The sequence below is a fragment of the Talpa occidentalis genome, unplaced genomic scaffold (genome assembly GCF_014898055.3).
Source record: "Talpa occidentalis isolate TD23 unplaced genomic scaffold, MPIMG_talOcc4v2.1 talOcc4.12, whole genome shotgun sequence".
Taxonomy (NCBI): Eukaryota; Metazoa; Chordata; class Mammalia; order Eulipotyphla; family Talpidae; genus Talpa; species Talpa occidentalis.
In genome coordinates this window covers 7,529,604-7,551,392 of record NW_023601212.1, presented here as the reverse complement: position 1 = coordinate 7,551,392, position 21,789 = coordinate 7,529,604, and the positions used below count along the sequence as shown (strand labels likewise).

Genomic DNA, 21,789 nt, shown 5'->3' with positions numbered 1-21,789 from the left:
AAAAAAAAAAAAAGAACAATTCTAAGAATATACTGTAATCAGGCCTCCCCTGGTGGCGCAGCGGTTGAGTGCTGGGCTGCGAGGCTGCGGGCAGTGCCAATTCATTCCCCGGCTGCCGGCTAGGGTCCCACAAAAAAAAAAAAAGAATATACTGTAGTAAGTTATGTAAGTGTGGTCTCACTATTTTTGGACCATATTATAAAATATTGTTAATTATTTGGGTTAAGGGCTAAGTAGATAACTGACTCCTTAGAGAACAAATCTTCAGACACTGGAGATTGCCATATAATGTCTCATCTTTCTACTTGTCTTACTCATTGTCTCCTGGATAAACAAACCCATGGTTCCAAATTTGGGTAAATGTAAAAAATTAACTGGACACATTGAATTTTAATCCATTTTGATGTGCTCAGATTCCTTAGGTTTAATGTTCCACACCTAGGAAACAAATACCAACTGTCTTTCATCACTTCCCTTTCATTGATCAGATAAATGGGATTCTGGGTAACTTTCATCAAACTGGGGAGCCTGCTTTCTTCTAACCCTCTGTGGATGCATTATTCTGGGGCACCTGCTTTAGGTGATCAATAAAATATTGTATGTAGCCTGAAAGGACAAGAAAATGCCCAACTCAAACCATCCCTATGGAGGAGAAAGTTCACTAGCAAAACCTCGTGAAGATGTGGTCCCAGGGAGGGCTGTGTCATGCATTCATCGACGTCACCGATGAGACAAGTTCATTTTGTCAATCTCCCTTCTTGGGGAGAGGTTGTCAAGCATGGGGAGCTCACCAGATGCAAATTGTATTACAAAGCACCCCCTCAGCGCTTGGTTGGACATGGGTGTTACCAGATCCATATTAGAAGGCGGAACCAGGGCAGAGACCTCAACACAAGCCATGGGGCAGTCCTGGGCCTGAGATGGCCCAGCTTCAGCAGAGATGGCCTTCAAGCCCTAGATTTCATTTGCTATCTTTTGGTCCAGTGCTGCACCTGCTGAGTCTTGAAATGTGCCATTTTAACTGAGCTATGTCATACCGTTAAACAGCTATCAGATTCCAAAGACTCTGTTAGAAAAAAAGATCATTAATAACTTTCTATATTGATTACACATTAAAATATTTCGGTTATGCTGGGTTAAATTTGACATATTATTTTTACTTGGTCACTAAATGATTTAAAATTACATGTGGGGCCTCCCTGGTGGCGTAGGTGGAGTGCAGCGCTGGGAAGCTGTCCGCAGCCTCTGCAGTGCCAGTTCGATCCCCGCCAGCCTCGGAGCAACCCATATGGAGAGCAAACCTCTCCTGTCTCACCCGCTGCTCCCCTCAGCTGCCTGTTCTGTTCCCTGCTGTCTCTGGTGAATCTTCTCACCCCCTTGTGCATCTGGCCTGTACCCTGGCTCTTGTATAAATAAAAAAATAAATCTTTGAAAAAAAATAATAAAATTACATGTGGCCCATACTGTACTTCTTTTGAACAGGAAGTCTAGGAGATCAAGACTGTCACACATCTGAGGATGGCTTCCACCCAGGGCCCCCTGGTTCTTAGAGAGGAGCCTTGAACATGTGGAGGTCCTGCCACCCACTGGCCATTTCCAGTACTGCAGTCTGCCTCCCTGGTTCAGTCATTTTGCAAATACTGATTCTGACAGACTGACTGGGCTCAGCACCAGGAGATGGAACTCAGAACAGAGTAAGAACATATATGGGGTGTGGCAGAGTGTACATGGAAAACAGATAAGTATCCAAGTAAATAGGCCATAAGTTCAGTAGTGATATGTGCTGAAAAGACAGTCATGGGATATACAGAGAGAGTTGGAATTTAGCTAGGGATGTCCAAGAAGACATCTTAAAATAAGGGCATGAAGAAAGTGAGGGAGTGAATCAGGAATCTATATGCTAGGAAGGAAAAGCAAGTGGCTGGAGAAAGCTGCATGGTGTGTGAAGGGGGGCTCTCTTCAGGCTGCAGTGCCCCACCTCCTGGGGCTCAAATGATGGTCTCCATGTGGTAAGGGGCCCTCACAACCAGAATCTGTGCCCCCCCCACCCCCACCAAGTCCTCTGGCAACTAGAAATGCAGGAGAGGGGAGCCACAGGGAGGAACAGACATGAGGGCAGGGACTCAGCAAGGTCAAGGAGCCACTGGGTCTTGCCTCAGGCCTGGGGCAAGGTCAGCGAGCGAGCCAGGCAGGTCCCTCAAGACAGTCCCACCTGCAGGCCGTGCCCATGCACAGCTGCTGCATGGGTGCTGGTGACACACCTGGTTGGACTCAGGAGCCAAGAGAAGGCCAGGTAGGCACTACGTGCAGGGAGATAGCCCAAGACTTGCCAAGAGTCAGGTATGACCTGTGTTGGGGATGAGTGGGGGTGGGGGAAGGGCAATCTTTTCCTGCATTTGAGGCCCAGGCAGTTTAAGAACCTAGAGCTGCCTAAACCCCACATCCACCTCTGCCTTTTGGCACAGCCCTCTGGCCAGTGAGCACGCCCATTGGCTCTGCAGGGCAAGCTGTCACGAAAACTCCTCCCTTGCCCCAGAGCCTGAGAGAGGAGCCAAGGAAGCCCCAAGCCAGGTCTGCACCAGAATATACAGCCTAGTCCACGACCTCCCAGCCTTCAGGCAGCTGGGCACAGGGGGCAGCCTGGCCCCAGAAGTGAGAACTGAGATGGGCACGGCTGGCAGCCTGCAGGTGGGGCAGAGGGTGGAAGGGGTGGTTCGGGGGCAGGAAGCAGGGTTCATACAGGGAAAATATGAGGCCCCGGACAACCACCCATCCTGCCTAAGTGGTAAAGGACTTTTCCTAATTTTACTGCAACCAAAAGACATCACCATGCCCTTTGTGAAAAGCTGCCAGAGGACCTAGAAGGCTGCCTCCTGGCAGTCCAGGCTTCACCACACTTCTCACATCCAGGACTGAGTCAGAGCTGGAGAATGGGCACCGGACCTGTCTCTGGGCGCATCTGCCTTAGGTCCTCAAGGTCAGGGAACAAGGAAGGCAATGACAGGATACAGCAGCTGTGGCTGCTAATCATAAACCAGCTCCCCTTTATCAAATTTCCAAACACTGGCCACAGGAGGAGTGAAGCCAGAGCTGGCAGCCGGCCCTGTGGGCGAGGGCTCCTGGCTGGGTGTGCTCAGGTAGTGGCCTTGGCTACTTCATTCCCCCAAGACGGTGGCTGGTTTCACAGCCGGTCAGGACTGCACAGGGGTGGGGAGGGTTTTTCCAGACACGACGGTGTCAGGAAACAGATACCAATTAGTGACTGATCCCCGCTGGGGCCTGACACGGTCAGATGGAGCCCCCAACACCCTGGCCGCACTCACTCTGACAGCTCAACCATTTTCCAGTGACCCAACAAGTCATGATCTGGAACATTCCAGCACAGTGAGCACCATTCACCTGCCAGGTGTCCCCACGCCTGAGGACTGATCCCAATCAGGTAAGTCAAGGGTTCAGAGGAAACAGCAGGGCTCATTCCAAGCGTGACAACTCAAGTTCAACTAATTTGTGCAGAAGGGTTAGGGAGCCAGGCCAGCAGTCTGTCTTTTTTGATTTTTAATGGCTGCATTTCAAAGAACTTTCTTTTAACTAGGAAAACTTTCCAGGAAGGGCTGTGTTAGTGCAACAAATACGAGGTCCTGAAGGGATAACAGAACTCTCCAGATACCTCAAATAAGACCATTTCCACCCAGGTTGGCCACCAAGCGGGGGGGTTCAGAGACTGGATGAGAAATGAAAAGGGAGAACGAACAGTCTCTCCCTTCCCTCCCCCCACCCATTCCTCACTGCTGGAGGCTGCCCAGTCCTGGCCAGGGGGTAAGGCACCAGGGCGGCAGGGCTGAGCCTGTTCCAACAAGGACACCTGGCCAAGCGCGGTCAACAGGCCTGGGGCTCGCTGCCCTCCACCTGCAGCCCTTTGCTGAGGAGAAAGGCATCCTGCTTGGGGTCTCGACCCAGGAAGAGCTTCAACATGACACTGGCATCCTCGGAACCACCAGGTCTCAGGATGCAGCTTCTGTAATCCATGCCAACCTGCCAGGGTAAAGGAACAGGGCTGGGTAAGGAATTGTGGCCTCCCAGATGGGCCCCCTCAGCCTGCTCCCAGAGGACTGTCCTGTCAGCATCATGAAGGAGCATGTGTGAGCATGTGTGTGCACATGCGCACAAGACCTGCCTCCTTCAGAAACTCCTGGGGGGGCCTTCACATACACACATGGTGGAAGCTGCAGCTGAGCCCTGAAACAGGGGTGGCTGAGGCCCTACTATGACTGAACAAAGAGCCAGGAAGCCAGCCAAGACCCTGCTGCACGAGGGTCTAGAGTGCAGTCCCCTCGGGGTTCTAGCACCCACAAAAGACACCAAAAGACACCACCAAGGGCTTTGGCTCCATAGACCACCTGGGCCAGCTATAGGACATTTAGGTCCAAGGTCAAGGCCAGCCATTCCTGGTCCTGAGCATAATTCCAAGTCAAACACTTGCCCCCAGGTAGGGCACCCCTCCCTTGCCCTCACCTTGCCGTTCAGGACACCCTCCTGCTTGAAGCGCGTATGGAACATGTCCATGGAGTATACCTCGCTCCACAGGTAGCCGTAGTACTGGGCATCATAGCCACCCGCCAGGTGGCCAAAGGTCGCGGGCATGTTGGTCCCTGTGACAGACATGGTTAGGCTCCTGCTGCAGCCCGGCCTGGCTGCTGCCCCGCTCAGTGCTCCTTCCCAGGAGTGGGGCTCTCAGAGCAGCACCATCAGACACCCCCCAACCTGGAAGAGGGGCAGCAGGCCCAAAACATCTAGAAGGCCACTCAGCCAAAGGGAATGCTGAGGGCAGGAGTACAGGTGCTGGGCTGGGCTGGAAGCTGCTTACACACAAGCAAGGCTTTGAGGTTTGCCGCAGGCAAGAAGCATGGAACCACCCTTACCCACTGACAAACTGCCCCTCTATTGCTGAGTGACAGGCCCAGGCATGCAGGGCAGAAATAAGACCAGAGGATGCCTGTTTCTCTGGGGCCTCAGGCCTGTAACTGGTCTGACTCCTTCATGACTCATTTGGTCTTTTTTGCCCCTGGGTTGGTCAAGACCCTGACTTCAAAGATGGGCCCAGCAAAAAGCAGGTACCTGGTGTGGCTGGGACCCCTAGGATCTCCTGGCAGAGGCTGGCATACTCCTCAGCCGGGTCTGCAGCTGTCTGTGTGTGCAGGGCCTGGTCCACCTTGGCCAGGACAATCTGGCGCAGGTTAAAGAGACCTGGAGGGAGGAGGGAAGCAGGAGATTGGCTCTGTTCTCACCTGAGCCCTCTCCAGCCTGTGGTGCAGGAACCACACACCGCCAAGGGCACAAGGAAGCCTCTGCCTGGTATGGCGTGGGCACCAGGGGCTGGGAGCAGCAGGAAGCCCCTCCTCCCCCAGTCTGAAGATGGGCAGGAGGTCGCCTGGCGGGCACCTGTGTTGGCCTGCCGGGATTTGATGAGCTTGTCCAGCAGCTCCTGGGGGATGGCACTGCCCGTCCTGTAGTGCTGGGACATGCGCAGCAGCGGCTCCTTCTCCCACACCCAGTTCTCCAGCATCTGCGATGGGGCCTCCACAAAATCCCGCTCCACGTGAGTCCCACTGAACATGGCAAACTCTGCCTGCAGGGGAGGGCAGAGTGCCGCAGGGATGCTCAGACCCCGCTGGGCCAGCCCCGCCGGGCCTTACCTGGGCATACAGGTACAAGGTGCCCTCCTAGGCACGCTGGGTGGGTGGACAACAATGCTGGTGTGGGTCTCCATTCCCCTAGACTATGAAGAGTAGCAACAGTGTATATTAAAGAAGGGATGAGAGAGCTTCAGGGCTGCTGGCAGAACAATGTTCCAGATACAAGAAATAATCTCGGTGGCCTGTGCAGAGAGGTGGTGAGTGGTGAGAAGTGATGTGATCAGGACACACCAAGTGCTCAGAGGCAGCGAGGGCCTGTGGGCCCAGGCACGGTGTAGACGCTGGCTTGGCCTGAGGAGCTACTGGAAGGGAGTGGCAATCCTTACTCACACTACAGACAACATTTAACTCACAATGGACAACAGACAAAGGATAAAATCTCAAGGAAAAAAAATAGGAGAAAATCTTAGTGCCTTGATCTGGTAAACGATTTCCTGGACAGGGCACAGAAAGTGCAAGTCATGAGGGAAAGAAGTTAACAGACAAAACATCATCAGAATATATTTCTAAGTGGTTTACCCACACAGCAGTCATGAAAAGGGGGCATCTCTGACACTCGTGACCATGGGAGGGACCCTGGACACACGATGCTCAGGCAGAGAAGCAGACACACGAGGTCACGCAGTATGAGTCCACTGATGAGAAACGTCCAGGACTGGAAGTGGGTTCATGGTGCCTGGTGCTGAGGGTTGAGGGATACGGGGCGCAGAACAGTGAATGCTAATGGGAATGAAGGATCTTTTTGGGTTGATGGAATGTTCTGGAATTAGTGATGGCTGCACACTTAGTGAACAGACTAACACCACTGAGCACCAGTCACCATGTTCATGTGTAGCCTCTGAGAACATTCTTGCTCTCAGGACAGCATGCCTGTGTGGGGAGCCAGAGCACGCACAGGGGCCTCATTGACTGCTGTGCACGCTGATCCAGGGCCCCGGCTCTGGCTACATCTCTGGCTCTCAATGGGTCACGGGAGCGGTGTTACTGTCCGTTAGCAGCCTGTACACACCAAGCTGTGCTGAGCAAGTTACATGTATTATTTTCATTTAATGCTCTCAACGGCTCTCTGAGAGGCTATTACGGGTTGAACTGGATTCCCTCAAGTTCCTGTGAGGACCTAGCCCCCCAGGAACTCAAGTGACTGTATTTGGAAATGGGGTATTTCAAGAGGCAATAAAATAAGGTCACTGGGGTGGTGCCAGGCCAGCCTAGCCAGTGTCTTCATAGAGATGGAGAGTAGGACACAGGCAGGCACAGGAGACCGTCGAGGACTCGGGGAGATGTCGGTATCTACAAGCCGAGAAGAGGCCTCAGGAGGAAGTGGCCCAGCCAACACCTGGATGGGGACCTCTGGCCCCCAAAAGAAAGGTTTCTGTAGTTTAGGCCTGTCGTGGGATTTTGTGATGGGAACTGACAGGGCGTTACCGTGTTGGTGTAAGTTCTGATGAACAACCAAGCAGGGAGGAACTTCCTCCACACCCACCAGTACCCTCCCCTGCCCTGCCCCACCCTACCCCACCCCACCTCCATGCCCACCTGAGAGCAGAGCTGGTGCATCACATGCCCAAACTCGTGGAAATAGGTCTCCACCTCATCATGCTGCAGCAGGGAGGGGGCGTCCGGGGTGGGCTTGGTGAAGTTGGCCACCATGGCGGCGACAGCGATCTGGCGGCTCCCGTCCTGCCGTAGGCAGCCAGGCTGCAAGCCGAAGCAGGCAGCATGTCCATACTTCCCCTCCCTGGGGAGGCAGACAGGTCAGGCCAGGCTGGCCAGGGCTCGGGTCTGCTCTGCTCTGCTCACTGACTGGCCTGGAGGGCTGATGACCCAGGACAATCCCCAGTTCTGCCACCCATGACTCTTTCAATCGGTCAGCTGGCTGCCATGAGGTGACTGGGTGCATGCACTCAAGAAGTACTTCCTTTCTTTCTTTCTTTTTTTTTTTTTTTTTTTTTGTGGGACCCTCGCCGGTGGCCAGGGAACGAATCGGCCCTGCAGAGGCTGCAGGCAGCCTCGCAGCCCAGCGCTCAACCGCTGAGCCACCAGGGGAGGCCCAAGAAGTACTTTCTTTCTGGGAGGGGAGCAGATTCGAGGTAGGGGCCCAGCAGGGTCTCAGCCCCCCAGGCACCATGCATACTCCGGACCCTCCCTGGTCCTGCACAGTGGCCGACATGCATACCATGCAGAGAGCAGCAGTTCTCACGCACCTCGGGTAGAGGTCTAGGTAGAACTTGCCAATGACCTTCCCTGAGGCTGCATCTCGCACCGAGTACAGCCGCACATCTTCATGCCACACAGTGGCGTCCTGCTCCAGGTCAAAGGTCAGCCCCAGCAGCTCCTGGTAGATGCCAAGCAGCCCGCGGGTGACCACCTCCATGGGGAAGTACTCCTTGAGCAGGTTCTGGTCCACATTGTAGTGTGTCTCCTCCACTTGGTTCATGTAATAACGCATGTCCCAGGCGTTGATCTGCCCATCGAATGCCAGGCCCCGCTGCTCACACTCGGCCTTCTTCAGTTCCAGCATCACTGCCCGCTCCTGCTCCCCCAGGGGCTTCAGTTTCCTGGCCAGCTCATCTAGGGAGGGATGGGGACAGGTAAGGCTACCTCCCCATAGCAGCCTCCTCTGGGCCCCCATGGCCTCCCCACTCTGGCTAAGCCCCGATGAGCTGCCCTTGGCTTCCCTGGTCTGGTGCCTTGCTGGGGAAGGAAGGGAGAAGTTAACAGCATGGGGCAGGGCCACATGGCCTGGGACAGCCCCAGGTGTCACTTTTCCCAAGGAGAAAAGGATGACTGGATGAGGAGACGCTTGTCCAGAGTCACACACCAGGAGTGGGCAGAGCCAGGCCTCCTCCTGAGCCCAACACCGAATCATTCTATTAGGGACCTCAAGGCTGAATCAAGCAATAGGGGACGTCAACAGTGCACCTCAAGAGTAGACAGAGGGCCTCCCCGGTGGCGCAGCGGTTGAGCGCTGGGTTGCAAAGCTGCCCGCAGCCTCTGCAGCACCGGTTCGATCCCTGGCTGCTCCCCGGCCACCAGAGGAGGGTCCCACATGGCGCGCAGACCTCTCCTGCCGCCCGCTGCTCCCCGCCCGCTGCTCCCCTCAGCAGTGTACTTCGGTCCTTCTGCCTGCTCTGCTCCCCGCTCTGGCTCTGGTGAATTCTCTCACCCTCCCGCACTTCTGACTGTACCCAGTGCTTGCATAAATAAATAAATAAATATTTAAAAAAAAATTAAAAAAAAAAAAGAGTGGACAGAGCAGGGCTCTCACAGGCAACATCCTGCCAAGATGAAAGGAGTCCCATGTCTGACACCCCTGGGGCCACCCCAAGACCCACTCCTGGACCCCGAGAGTGGGACGCTGCCAAAGGCAAGGGGTTACCTAGGAAAGTGGCCACCACCTGGCTGGTCTTAGCCATGTTCATCTCCAAGACGTAGTCGGCGTGCGTGTGGAATCCCAGCAGGCTAGACTTCTGGGCCCGCAGGGTCACAAGCTCCCTGAGGATCGCACAGTTCTCCTGGAAACACAAACAGCCATGTGCTGCTGCCCCTGCCCCGCCACCGCACCAGGCGGTTTCAGAGGCTGCTGGGCCTTCAGGTTGGCAACGTTCTCACCTCTGGCTTTCTTCCCTCCTCCTGGCTCCGATTTCTACCTATTTTATCCTGTCATGACAGGTGCTTCTCTAGAAACTTGAGTTTCTTTTGGGGTCAAGAAACTATGAAGTTCCCAAGGCCACAAGCGGGAAGCAGTGTAGGCCAGGGCTCTCAGGAGGGCCCAGCCCAGGCTCCAGGGCACTGGCTCTTGGCACCTGTGAGGGATCACCCCAGCCACCCACGCTCACAGGAGTGACATAATGAGACCATCCAACTCCTCGATAAGGAGAAACGGAAGCCCATTCAGAAGAGAACCCCACACTGTAGGACCAATCGTACAATCACAGGGCCTGCCGGGCCAGCCAACAACCACTAAGTGCTGGACAAGACGATTCCTGGGGACAGACCCCAGCGCCATCTCACCTCCTTGCAACGACAGTTGAAGGCCTCCTCCACCTTCCTTCTGGTCTCGGGCACGTGGCATTTCTTCAGGAGGGGAAAGTAATGAGGGTACTTGAGGGTGACCTTCAGCTTCTCATCCTCGGTCTTTTCTAGTGAGTTCAGAAAGTCCTCAGGGAGGCCCCCTGTGGGAATGAAATCAGACTTTAAAGGAACAGTAAGCCCAGGGGCCAGAGCGCAACTGAGATCGGTCAGGGGGACTGGGATGCAGCAGGCAGCGAGGAGCAATAGCACCAGCCCTGCCCCCACCTCGGTGTGACCTCTGCCCACTCCCTGCCTCTCAGCCCTAAGAAAGGAGACAGCAAGGATGGCCTCCCATACCCCCAGCAGACTCTCCATCTTGGAAATCTTAGCCATGTTCTGAGGGAGGGATCATCATTATCTGCATCATTATCATCAGGACACCCTCAGGAAGGGAACGCTCAATTCTGCCTGGCCCTTCGCCAGCATGAGCTTCCAAGGAACGATAGTCTCCTCCTAAACCCTGCATCTTATTTCAGTTGATGGCACCAGCACTGGGCCCTACTTGCTCCCCTGTCAGGCAGTGTGCCCTGCCCTACCCTGGCAGCCCAACCCACTGTCTCCCTGCTCTTGAGCTGCCTACCTATGGCTTCGCCCTTCCACAGAAAATCTCCAGAGGCTTCTGCCTCACAGCTCAGACGAGGCAAAGACCACTGTACCTCAAGTTCCCAGGTATACGGCTCCTGCAGAGGCCAATCGCCTGGGACACTCACCACTGCATGGAGGGAAGAGGGGAGCTAGACTAGGGTGAGGAGTGGCAGATGGGGCACAATTTGGGAGGTCCCAGCATTCGGGTTCAACTCTCAGATGTGGGAGATGAAGGGGGGGGGTAGGATTTCTGCAAGGCTTGGGCCACGTAAGGAGCAAATTCTGTCCCTCAAGTCCATGTTCCAGCCCTGACAAGCGTGTGCTCCATGGTCAGTCAAGCAGAGCTCAGTCACTGCATCTGGGCTCATGCCTGTGGGCCCAGGCAGCATCCAACAGTCCATGAAGAGACCCACCCTCACCCTGGGCACGCAGGACACCCTCCCTCCTAAACGGCAGATGCCGAAACTAGCCCGAACGTGTTGTCAGACAGCAGGTTTCCCCTGGTCCAGAAGGCAGGAAGGCAAGGGGAGGCCGACACTGGCTGACTGGGGCAGGTGTGCACTCAGGGATGTGCACCCGAACACCTACTTTCTAATTCTGTTTGCTGAAAGGGCCCAGAAACAACAGCTCCCAATGCAATCAGCACAGCCAGAGCCCAGATCTTATTTCTAAATATCAAGCCAGAGCTGGGCAGGCAACACCAAGAGAAGCCGCAGCAGCATCCCGGGCAGAGAGACACCCAGGTCATGATAGGGACAGGTGGGCAGCGGGGCTCCTCATGGTCGGATGGGGACAACCTGCACTTCAAAGGAAACAACGAGATGGGCTAAAGCCACTGAATGAAAATGGCTTTTTCTTAAATAAATCAAGGGAAAAAAAAAAAAAACAAACCCAGGGAATGGGCCTCCCTGGTGGCGCAAGGGGTTAAGACGCAACCTGTGAAGCTGTCCGCAGCCTCTGCAGCACGTGTTCCATCCCCGGCCAGGGAGCTACCCACATGGCACAGCAGACCTCTCCTGTCTCCCTGCTGCTCCCCTCAGCAGTGTATTTCAGTAGATCCGCCTGTTCTGCACCCCACTGTCTCTGGTGGGTCCTCTCACCCCCACCCCGCATCTCCGGCCTGCACCCCAGTTCTTGTACGCATAAATAAATAAATCTTTAAAAGAAAAAAAGAAAAAGAAAAAAAACTCAGGAAAAAGAGAAAATCCCTAGCCACGAGAGAAAACCAACTAAGAAATACATCGCATTTGACAGCATTGCCAAGACATCCTCGGAGGCAGCAAGTCAGATGTGATAAACCTCGGTCTCAGGACTTCTCTCAAGAAATCCTCACTCACAGAGGGGATATGGCCAGGCCACAGGAGCAGCCCGACAAGGCGTCCCCGTAACCAAGTCTTGAGATTCAGGAAAGCAAATGGAGGTATCAGGGCTTCCCTGGTGGCCTAAGGGTTAAGTCTCAGTGCTATCACCACTGAGGCCTGGGTTCGATCCCCGGTCAGGGAGCTGACCCAGATGGCGCAGCAGACCTCTCCTGTCTCCCCTCTGCTCCCCTCAGTGGTGTATTTCAGTGGATCCACCTGTTCTGCTCCCCACTCTGTCTCTGGTGAGTGCTCTCACACCCCACACCTCTGGGCTACACCCCAGTTCTTCTATACAAAAATAAAATTATACTGAAAAAACACAAGGAGACACACAAACATACACACATACACACACAGAGCAAGACAGAGACCACGCATGTGCACAAGCACACTAAGGCACAAGACAGAAATAAAATAGGGCAAAATGCAAACTACCTGGTGAAAGGTAAAGGCATATTAGTTCTCTGTGCTACTCTTGCCATCTTTCCTTAAGTTTATGTTAAAATAAAAAACTTAAATATATCATCTGTCTTGGTGGATGGAAGCCCCTCTCCATCACATTCAGGGTAATCCTGAAACAAGAATTTGGTCAATATAAGACTTTTTAAAATTAAGTTGGACAAAAGGAAACAGTTGAAAAATTGGGACAATTTATCCTTAATTAAGATGTTTTGTTCACTGAAGTTACTTTTGAAAGTTAAAACCCTGAAAACCACCCAAACGGCCTATAACAGAAGACGAGGTCAAGCCCTGGTGTGCGTGTTGCTAACTAAGATGTTCCCCAACCCGGAAGACCATCTAGGAAGAGCTTCGCTAAGAGTAGCGGTTACTCAATAATACCAAAGGAGAAATGGGCCCCCGATCACAGGTGTGGGATGCTTCAAACATGAAAAAAACACTGTCAGAAAGTGTGCTTAAACTTTAACGAGATGGCCTCCGAGATGGAGGGTGCGAGTCATACCCCTGCTTATCCACACTTCCTGACGCTCTCCACATTGTTGCAGAAGGACCCCAAGCATCCCCCTCACAAGCAGGAGGAAATAACCAAACCTCATCTGGCACCACACGACCTGCCTCTGCCCCTGTGCCCACTGCAAATGCAGGCCCCGCGGGCTCACCCCCGTCAGTTCCATGCTGGTGATCCACCTGCCCACCTGGAGGCCAGGCTGAGCAGCGAGGCCCCTTGGCTGGGCAAATAGGCAGGGAAGGTCATTTCAGGGGGCAGCATGGGTGGGCATGCATGTCTGGGAAACACAGCCTCTGCCTTCACTGTCAAGGACCATGCAGTGGGACTCGATGCCTATGCCAGGAAGGAACTGAGCAGGAGGTCAGGAAAGGGGGATTGGTGAGAAAGGACGCCTAGGCCCAGCCCTTCGAAATTCCCAGGGCAGCCAGGCTTGGGTAAAGCTGATTCAGTCTATCTCCTCGTTTTTAAGATCATGTTAATAAATATAATAAAGAGGGCTTGGAGGGAAAATCTGGGCCGAGAGCGGTGCCCATGATGCCCACACCCGAGCCCAGTGCTGTATTCCTGTCAGGGGCAGACTCCTGGGCAGAAAGTCACTCCCCAGAAGGCTGCAGGGTCTCAGGCTGGAGATGGCTGAGCGCTCCCAGTGAGGTTCTCTCTTGCCCTGGGAGGATGCGTAAAAGTGCGCCTGCCCACGTCATGGGAGGAGGAAGGGGTGCCCACCCGCCCGTACCCAGCTCCTCCCGAGTGAAGGGCAGGAAAGTAGTGTCCTCGTTCAGGTTCTTGTTGAAGTCGATGCACAGGAGACTCAGCTTCTTCTTGATGCTCTTGATTTTCTAAGGAAAAAGACATAACGGATGGAGGGGAAGGAGGGTCACGGAAGAGGGGAGCACCATGAAAATAAGAGTGTTCCCCCCCAGTCGGCAGGAGAGGCAGATGTGGCTGAAGAGCAGAGGGAGTTGAAAGACAAGGAAGCGGACGCGAGACTGGACAGGAGTCCCAGACAGGCCGCTCAGCGCGAATGCAATGCCGGCACCGCCTCCCAGTCAGCCTCAGTGTGGCCAGGGGTCTGGCTAGGTGTCCCCAGCATGGAGCTCCCCACTCCTCCTCTTCAAGAATTACCTTCAGTCTATAGGCTAAGCTTTTAGACATGTTAATGGCTAAATTTTCATCCTTTCAAGGTGAATATGGTTTTTAGAAACAGTTAAAAATGCACCCCTGTCACGGTGAGGGGGTGATGTGGGGGCTGAGCAGAAGGAACAGCTCCCGGCCCTGCCCCAGTCCCAGGCGGCTGGCCCTGTGCGAAGGGGCCATGAGCACTGTGGGCACGAGGCCGGCCAGCAGCAGGCCTGGGCTTCCACCCTGCTGGCGTGGCAGAGCTGCTGGAAACCCCGCATCTGGTGTCTGAGTGCCAAGGCTCAGAGGTGGGACGGGACAGAACATGGGAGGAACCAACATCCCTGTGCTCTCAGGAGCCCACAAGAGTCATGCTCACGATTCTGAAGAATCAAGGACAGAAAAGGTGCAGAGAGAGCCACTTGGACAGAACTCACTTCTGGAGTCCAGATGTCAGAGATGGAATCAGGCAGAGGTGGGGGCCCTCAGACAGGGCACAAGAAATTGGGGGGTCCCTCCTTGGTGGCACAGGGGTTAAGTCTCAGTGCTATCAAGCTATTAGCAGCCACTGCAGCACAAGTTCCATCCCCGGCCAGGGAGCTGCCCACATGGTGCAGCAGACCACTCCTGTCTCCCCGCTGCTCCCCTCAGTAGTGTATTTCAGTAGATCTGCCTGTTCTGCTCCCCACTCTGTCTCTGGTGAATCCTCTCACCTCACACCTCTGGCCTACACCCCAGCTCATGTATACATAAGTAAATGAAATAAATCTTTATAACAAAATAGTTGAGGGCTCTCCTACTCCTACCCCCAAAAGCTGGGCACTCACCTCTTGGGTTTCCTCAGGCAGGTGGAGTCCATTCCGCCGGCCAAGCTTGATCAGTCGCTCCAAGTACCGCGTCGCCTCTGGCCTCAGGGAATCCTTTGGAACTTTTTCCTAGAACGTGAAAAACCCAAGTTCTGTTTACATGAAAAGCTGTGACTATAACAGATGCTGGAAGAGCATAAGAACTAGGCCTCGCAGACGTCGCTTTAGGGAGCCAGAAAGGGTACAGAGCTCCCAGAAGCGGCTGGGCAGTTCCCTATAAGGCAAAACCAACAACGACCACGAGTCAGCAGCGACACTCCTGGGACTTATCCCAGAGAAATGAAGATGCGACCCCCCCTCCAAACCTGTACCCCAATGCCACTTCACAGGGGAGAGCCCCAAACCAAAACCAGCCCACAGGCCTTCAGCAGGTGAGCGCTGGGCAGGGCCCTCCGGGCACCGGAGGAGACATGGCCACAGGTTCTCGACCCCAGCTGAGAGAGCGAACTAACAGCATGGGAAGCATCTGCACCCTGGATGGACAGGCCGCGGTGGTCTCGCATGACCCTCGGCCGCTCGCACGAGGACAGGGCTCACCTATAAGGTGAGGAGGATGAGGCGAGGCCGGGAGTGAAATGGCATGGTGCACATGGGCAGCCTAACAAGTCCTGGGCACTTTATGCTTTTGTTGTTGTTCTTTGTCACTGTCATTTTAAATTGTGATGAAACAGGCACAACATGAAATCAGCCACTTTAATCTTTTGGAAGTGCACGGCTCGGCGGTGCATGCCCGTCCCTCTGAGAGGCGGTCTCCCACCACCTGCCTCAGAACTCTGCACCTTCTTCCCTCCCAAGTCCAGCAGCAGGATGACTATGTGGGGAGGCGCCACCCATTGGTGCCACACAGGCTGTTGTGCCCCCAGATCTATTCCAGGGTGCCCAGTACCATGCCCAGAGGAGCCCTCAGGCCGGGCACTCGCGCCGCTCCTTACCTGCAGCCAGACGATCCTCTGGTACACGTCCTGGCGCATGCTCATCTCCACGTCAAACTCAGACAGCTTCTTGTCTGCCTCTGTGCTGGCCGTCCGGATGTCCTTGGATGGAGAAATGTGCTGGGGGAAGTCAAGGATGTTCCTCTGGACTGAAACCGGAGACAACGGGTCAGGTGTGAAAATGGGCAACAGGTGGAAACTGGCCACACCACAGGCCATGACTCACCCAGAGAACACTGTCCGTGCCAGGCCATGCCCTGGGCACAGGGGCGCAGAAATGAGGCCATCAGGACCTTGGGGATCTCACAGACCAAAAGGGAACAGATCTAACTCACAATCCGCCAGGTCAAGAAGGACAGAGAAGCACAACAAAACCAAGGGAGGTAAAAGGGACTCAATTCTAGAAAGAGAGTCACTGCTGCTCTATTTTAAATTCCCAAATGACCTCATAATCTACAAAGCATATTCACTTTGCTAAACAGAGGGTGTGTGAGAGACTGTGAGACTGGAAGAGTGCAAGTTTAACTGTCACCACATGACCTGGCAATTCCTGGGTGCACACCCAGAAGACATGAAAACACACAGCCACACAGAACCCTGTACACACACGTACACAGCAGCACAAACTGTAACAGCCATATTGTGGGAACCTGGCACATCCATCAACTGATAAACAGACACACACAGTCTCCATCCACACACAGGAACATCACTGGGCCACGAAATGGGGGGCAGCTCTGACACTAACACCCACAGGGAGGGACCTTGAACACCACACTCAGGGAGAGAAGCCAGATACACAAGGCCGCACAGGGTGTGAGTCCCCTGATAAGAAACTTCCAAACAGACAAAGCCACAGAGGTTGTGGTGCCAGAGGGTGGAGGAGGGACTGGGGGTGACTGCTAATGGGGACAGGGTCTCTTTTTGAGGTGATGGAAATGTTCTAAAATTAGATTGTGATGATAGTTGGGACAATACTGCGAATTTATGAAAAAAAGCACTGAAATATTATATCTTTTAAATGGGTGGATTACATGGTATGCAGTTGTTAAAAAACAAGCACATACTTTGCATCAGGGAGACCTGAATTCAAATTGCAGTTGGAACCCCAGGTCTGGGTCGTTTATTGACAGCTGCAAGAGCGCTCTCTGTGAGGAAGGTGACAAGGAGTGGCCCAATGGGCTGACTTGTATCAAACACAGCAGGGATCTGGGCCAGTGTAGTGCTGGCTGAAGGCAGAACACAGGACAACAGCCTGGGGAGGATCCTGGCCTTCTGCCTGAAGGGGCTGAATAGGGAGGGCCAGAATTCGATTTCAGTTTCCTTTGAAATGACTCAGGAGACTTAATGGAGAAGGAAATCTGAAGTCGTGGGGGTGGAAGTGAGGATGGGGACCAAATAACGTCTGGCTGATTATACCCAGTGAGCAGGAAGTAGAATTATTCTACCCTTGAGCCTCCTGAGACAAGAGACTGGGAACTGGGCCCATACTCTGAAGCAAGATAGGTGGGAGGCAGAGACGGGGTGCAAAGCCTCTTCCCAAGTGACAGTCCTCACTGTGCATCCACCCCTCAACAATGACTCCATGATTCCCAGAAAAATGACTCTTCCAGAGATTTGGGGGCAGGGGGCATCCTCATTTAAGTCTCCTTGGCTCAGAGTCATCATGGGCAAGACCTCTCAGTTGCTCATCCCCACTCTCTATAAAAGGGGTTCCAGGAGGCCTTTTATCGACTCCACCAGCATCTCACTCCTCTCAAGGGAGCAGTCAAACCCCAAGGAGAGGACCCAGCTTGGGGAGGAGGCCCTGAGGGTATGAGGTTACCCAAGTATGGGGGAGGGAGCTGAGAAGGCAAAGGGGCCAAGATAAGAAAATATCCCTGGGGCAGGGCAGAGCTGAGAAGGTCTGCAGTTTCCAGGCCAGCACCACAGCCAGCTCTCCAAGCTGTGCTACTGACACACTGGCCCATCTGGGTTCCCAGGTGCTGTAACCTGCCAGGTGAGATGTGGAGCAGAGCACATGGGCAATCTGGGGCTCCTGGGATGCATCTTGCTGACCGCAACCTGCCTGATGCCTTTGGCTCCTTCAGAGCCATCTGGAGGGTAGGTGGCATCACCTACCCTTGGTCACTGTCCAGGACCTCTCTGCCAGGGGCCTGACCCGGATTTACCTGTGTAGGACACCTCCACATCAGCCAGCGCCTTCAGTGTACTCTCATAGGACACGTCCTCAAACTTCTGGGTGCCCACCTGGTCGTACACACGCTTGGTTTGCTCGATGAGCTGAGTGGTAAGCTCCCCTATCTGCTGCGCGTTCAGGTCCCATCTCAGGTGGTTCACCACAGAGCACGGGGTCGCCACATCAGGGTTGTCTCCTGCACACACTGGACAAAGACAAAACCCCACGGTGTCTACCTCAAGTCCGGAACTGGGGTCAGGGGGAGGGCAGAAGAAGAGAACCCGTTTCCCCATGCACATAAGCAAGGCCAAGGGCTTTGTGAGGACACACAGATTAGCCCTCCAGAGCAGAAGGTAATCCTGCCCCAAGTTCGGACCTTGGGGACCCCAGATAATGTCTGACAACATCAATGATTATCAGGAGAGGTGGTCCTGGCGTTGAGTGTGAGGGGGTCAGTGTACCTAGCACCCCCACAGTACGCAGGACAGCCCCCCCAAAAATGTTGATAATACTGTAAAAACAAACAAACCAAAACCCCCTGCCCTACAGAGGAATGGACACTTCTTGAAAGAAAACACATGGATGGCCAAAGGCACTTGAAAAAATGCTCATTATCACTAATCAGGGAAATGCAAAACAAAGCCATGAAAAAATACCTCACCTCACCCCTGGGAGGATGGCCCAAATCAAAAAGATCAGAAGCAACAAATGTTGGGGAGGTGTAGAGTAAAAGGAATTCCCATTCCCAATGGGGGGGGACAGAGATGAGTCTTGCCTCTCTGGAAAACATTAAAAATAGATCTACCATATGATCCAGTAATCCCTCTCCTAGGTTATCAACCAGAATACAAAGACACTAACTCAAAGGGATATATGCAAATCATTGCAACGTGATTTACAACAGGCAAAGTTATGGGAACAACCTAAGTGGCCAACAACAGGTCGTGGATAAGGAAGATGTGGTGTATATATTATTCAGCGATTAAAAAAAAAAGATGACTCTTGCCATTTGGAAAAGGACTATTGGAAGGGGAGGGTGGGAGCATCAGAAGGGGAGGAGGTTCATCAATCCTCTACCAGGTTATGGTAGAGGGTTGCTGGTGCTCAGATGGTGGGCGCTGGCGTGACAGCATACATTTGTAGAGTTGTGAACCTAAAATATGATCAATGTTGTAAATCAATGTCACCTCAATAAACAATTAAAAAAAAAAAACCTTCCCTAAAGGTACCAAACACAAGTCTGAGCCAGCAGCGCCCTCAAAGCCTCCAGGTGTCCACGAAGAGGGACGTCCAGGCCAACAGTGACTATCCAACCCCAGCCATGTCAGGGTGAAAACGAGGCACAGGTGATTGCTGGAGCAGACTCTTCTACTTGTTCACATCCCCCCTGACCCCCCCCCCACCCACCGGGGAAGAGCCTCTGTTCCTAACACAGATGATTTCCACTGTTCAAGATGGACAAGTGCCCTGGGGACCGCACTGGAGCCTCAGCTCCCCTACCCCAGGGCTCTCTGAGAAAGGGCTGTGTAAAGGACAAGGATGCGTGGTGGGGGGAGCCAGAAGGGAGATTTCTGGAAGAAAGCTGGTGTGTTTGGACACAGAAGTCAGCAAAACCAAGCTGTATAGCCCCAGCACAGACCCAGCAGTCTGAATATGGAACAGGGGTCAGCAAACTTGTTTGTATAGGGCAAGTTTGGCAGGCCACACACTGTCCAGCCCCATGAGCAAATCTTGTGGTTTGTGGGATGTAAAAAACAAGGTCAAGTTTTACAATCCCTGATGCACACACTGATTAATTCTGAGTGCAGAGTGGAGGCCTGCAAAGGGGACAGGTAGGCCTGACAAGCAGATGTGTACTTTACAAAGGTAGGGTGATCACAACCACCAGCCCAAGGCGTATGCAGGTGCTGAAGTCAGATTCTTGGACGTCTGAAGGCCCATCTCTGGCAGCTGCTGGCTGTGGGATCACCAGCAAGACTAATGCTCTAAGTCTCAGGATTCCCATGTGGAAAATGGTGACTACAGAATGCAGAGTACACACTGGCCGAGAATTCAATGAGGGAATGAGAGCTAAACACTGGGCACCCTGAACACCACATGAGGTTTTCAAGTGACAACTGGTTTTGCAGTCCACAACCTCTTATCAAAACCTTGCTCATCAGGTTTCACAAAACAGGCTACAGGTTTTGATGACTATAGGGTTTCGATGATTATAAGTCTTTAAGTCTCATGAATCCCGGTTTTAAGACAATAAAGAACAAATGTTACATATTACATAACATACAAGGAGGCCAAGGGGAGCACCCTATAGTCAAACAACCCTCAGTGAAATGCAAATATAGACCAAATGTCACTGGACAAGAGGGTGAGATCATCCCCCATGGGAAATCAACCTGGGCACTGAGGGGTGCTGAGCAGCATTCCTGACCCCCACCCACTTGATACCAAGGAGTATTTCCAGTCTTGACAACCACAAATGTCCCTTCCCCCATATCACCCACAGTCCCACAGCATGAGAACCCCACTGAGGCCCACCGACAGAAACAGAATGAGGAAAAGAAAGGCTCTTAAGTAAGATGTCAGATTTTCTAGCAGAAAGACTTCACTTTGAACTAAAGGAAAAATCTACTTGCAGGGAATTTGGTTTTCAGGCCTCTAGAAAAAGGGGCTGTGGGTCTGATTTAAGCCTTGGGGAAAAGAAGGGCTTCAGAAGCTCAGGAAAGATAAATCAGTGTGAGCTGGAATTCTCACAATAACCTCCTGCTGAGCTGGAATTGGGGCGGGGGGTGGGGGGGGGATCTGAGCAGACACATTCATTATGTAATTCTTTATTGATTCCACAGGAGAGTCCTGGAGCTAAGGACCCCACAGCAAACAAAGTAGACAACATTCCTTCCTACCTGAGGCCTAAATCACCTCAACTATGCCTATTATAACTAACACAATTATCATTATCATTACAGCAATGAGCTGAAGAAAGAACTGGAGGAGGCTGGGAGAGCAAGAAAAAATTCCAGGACCCAACCACCTGTTTTACTTTCTAAAACACAGTGAACAGGTGATAATGGCTCCCCTTAAAAATAAGCAAACAAACAAAAAAAGTCCAAGGGACTCCCAGTTGTGTTCTGGCCAAAAGGACTTGTTACTCTCCAAACCTACTACAGAGGACCTGTCTCCCTGCCTTGCCGCGCGGCTCCTGCCACCTGGGACGCTCCTTTCCCAGGTTGTGACAGGACAGTGACTTCTCTCCATCCTGGTGCAAATGCCAGCTCCACAGAGCAGCCCTCAGGACAGCCCTTTCCAAAGAGGCACTATCAGCCCTGATGCCGCCCCCTCTTAAAACCCTGGGTTACTTCTCTGCCGAGTGTCCGACTCTTGAAGTTCATCTAGCCCTCTCGGGGTCCCCCAAAGTCCACTCTAGGGCCCAACCCATCTATAGCAGAAGCGACTTGGAGTTTGCTGAATGAGTGAAGCGCTGGGAAAGCTGGTTCATTCATTCGGCTACAGAGGGAGCAGGTCCCGGGCTCGCCCGAGCAGCCCCGCCCCCAACCCGGGTCCAGGGACTCGAGTGTCCACTCTTAGGCCCAAGTGGCGACCCCGGGAGGCACGAAGGCGCAAAAGGCGCCCGGGTTCGCGAATGCGACCGCAACAGGGGCGGCCGGTACCTGCGGGGGGCTTCATGGCGAGCGCGGTGCACTGGCGGGCCCTCTCTCCACCTGGTCCTCTTCGCGCTGCCCGACTCGCCGCAGGCTGCAGCTCTGTCCACTCACTGGCCTCGGCTTGAGCGACTGAGGAACCCGCCCGCGAGCGCGCATAAAGCATGCTGGGAGGCGCGTGTGCCGGGGAGCAGAACGCATGCGCGTCCGCGCCCCGCCCACACCCCCAGCCGCGGGCCGGCGAGCACACGCACTCTGCGCACGCGCCGCAACCCTCCCTGCTCTTCATTGGCTTTCAGGGGAGAGGGGGCGGAGCCTTGGGGATGTTTCCATGGAAACTCACACGCACAGCTGGCGCCC

General features: G+C 53.6%; 1 protein-coding gene across 1 annotated transcript; it reads right to left on the bottom strand.

Moving 5' to 3' along the window:
* Nucleotides 1–2,922: 2,922 nt before the first annotated feature.
* Nucleotides 2,923–21,602, bottom strand: THOP1 (thimet oligopeptidase 1). Its single transcript, XM_037505023.2, has 13 exons — nt 21,439–21,602; nt 17,766–17,978; nt 15,595–15,743; nt 14,624–14,731; nt 13,414–13,516; nt 9,708–9,868; nt 9,073–9,208; nt 7,898–8,264; nt 7,230–7,431; nt 5,440–5,626; nt 5,116–5,244; nt 4,513–4,649; nt 2,923–4,032 (listed from the first exon to the last, which is right to left on the bottom strand). Exons 1-13 carry the CDS (start codon nt 21,593–21,595, stop codon nt 3,877–3,879), a joined length of 2,205 nt encoding a protein of 734 aa, XP_037360920.1. The 5' UTR covers nt 21,596–21,602; the 3' UTR covers nt 2,923–3,876.
* Nucleotides 21,603–21,789: the final 187 nt, after the last annotated feature.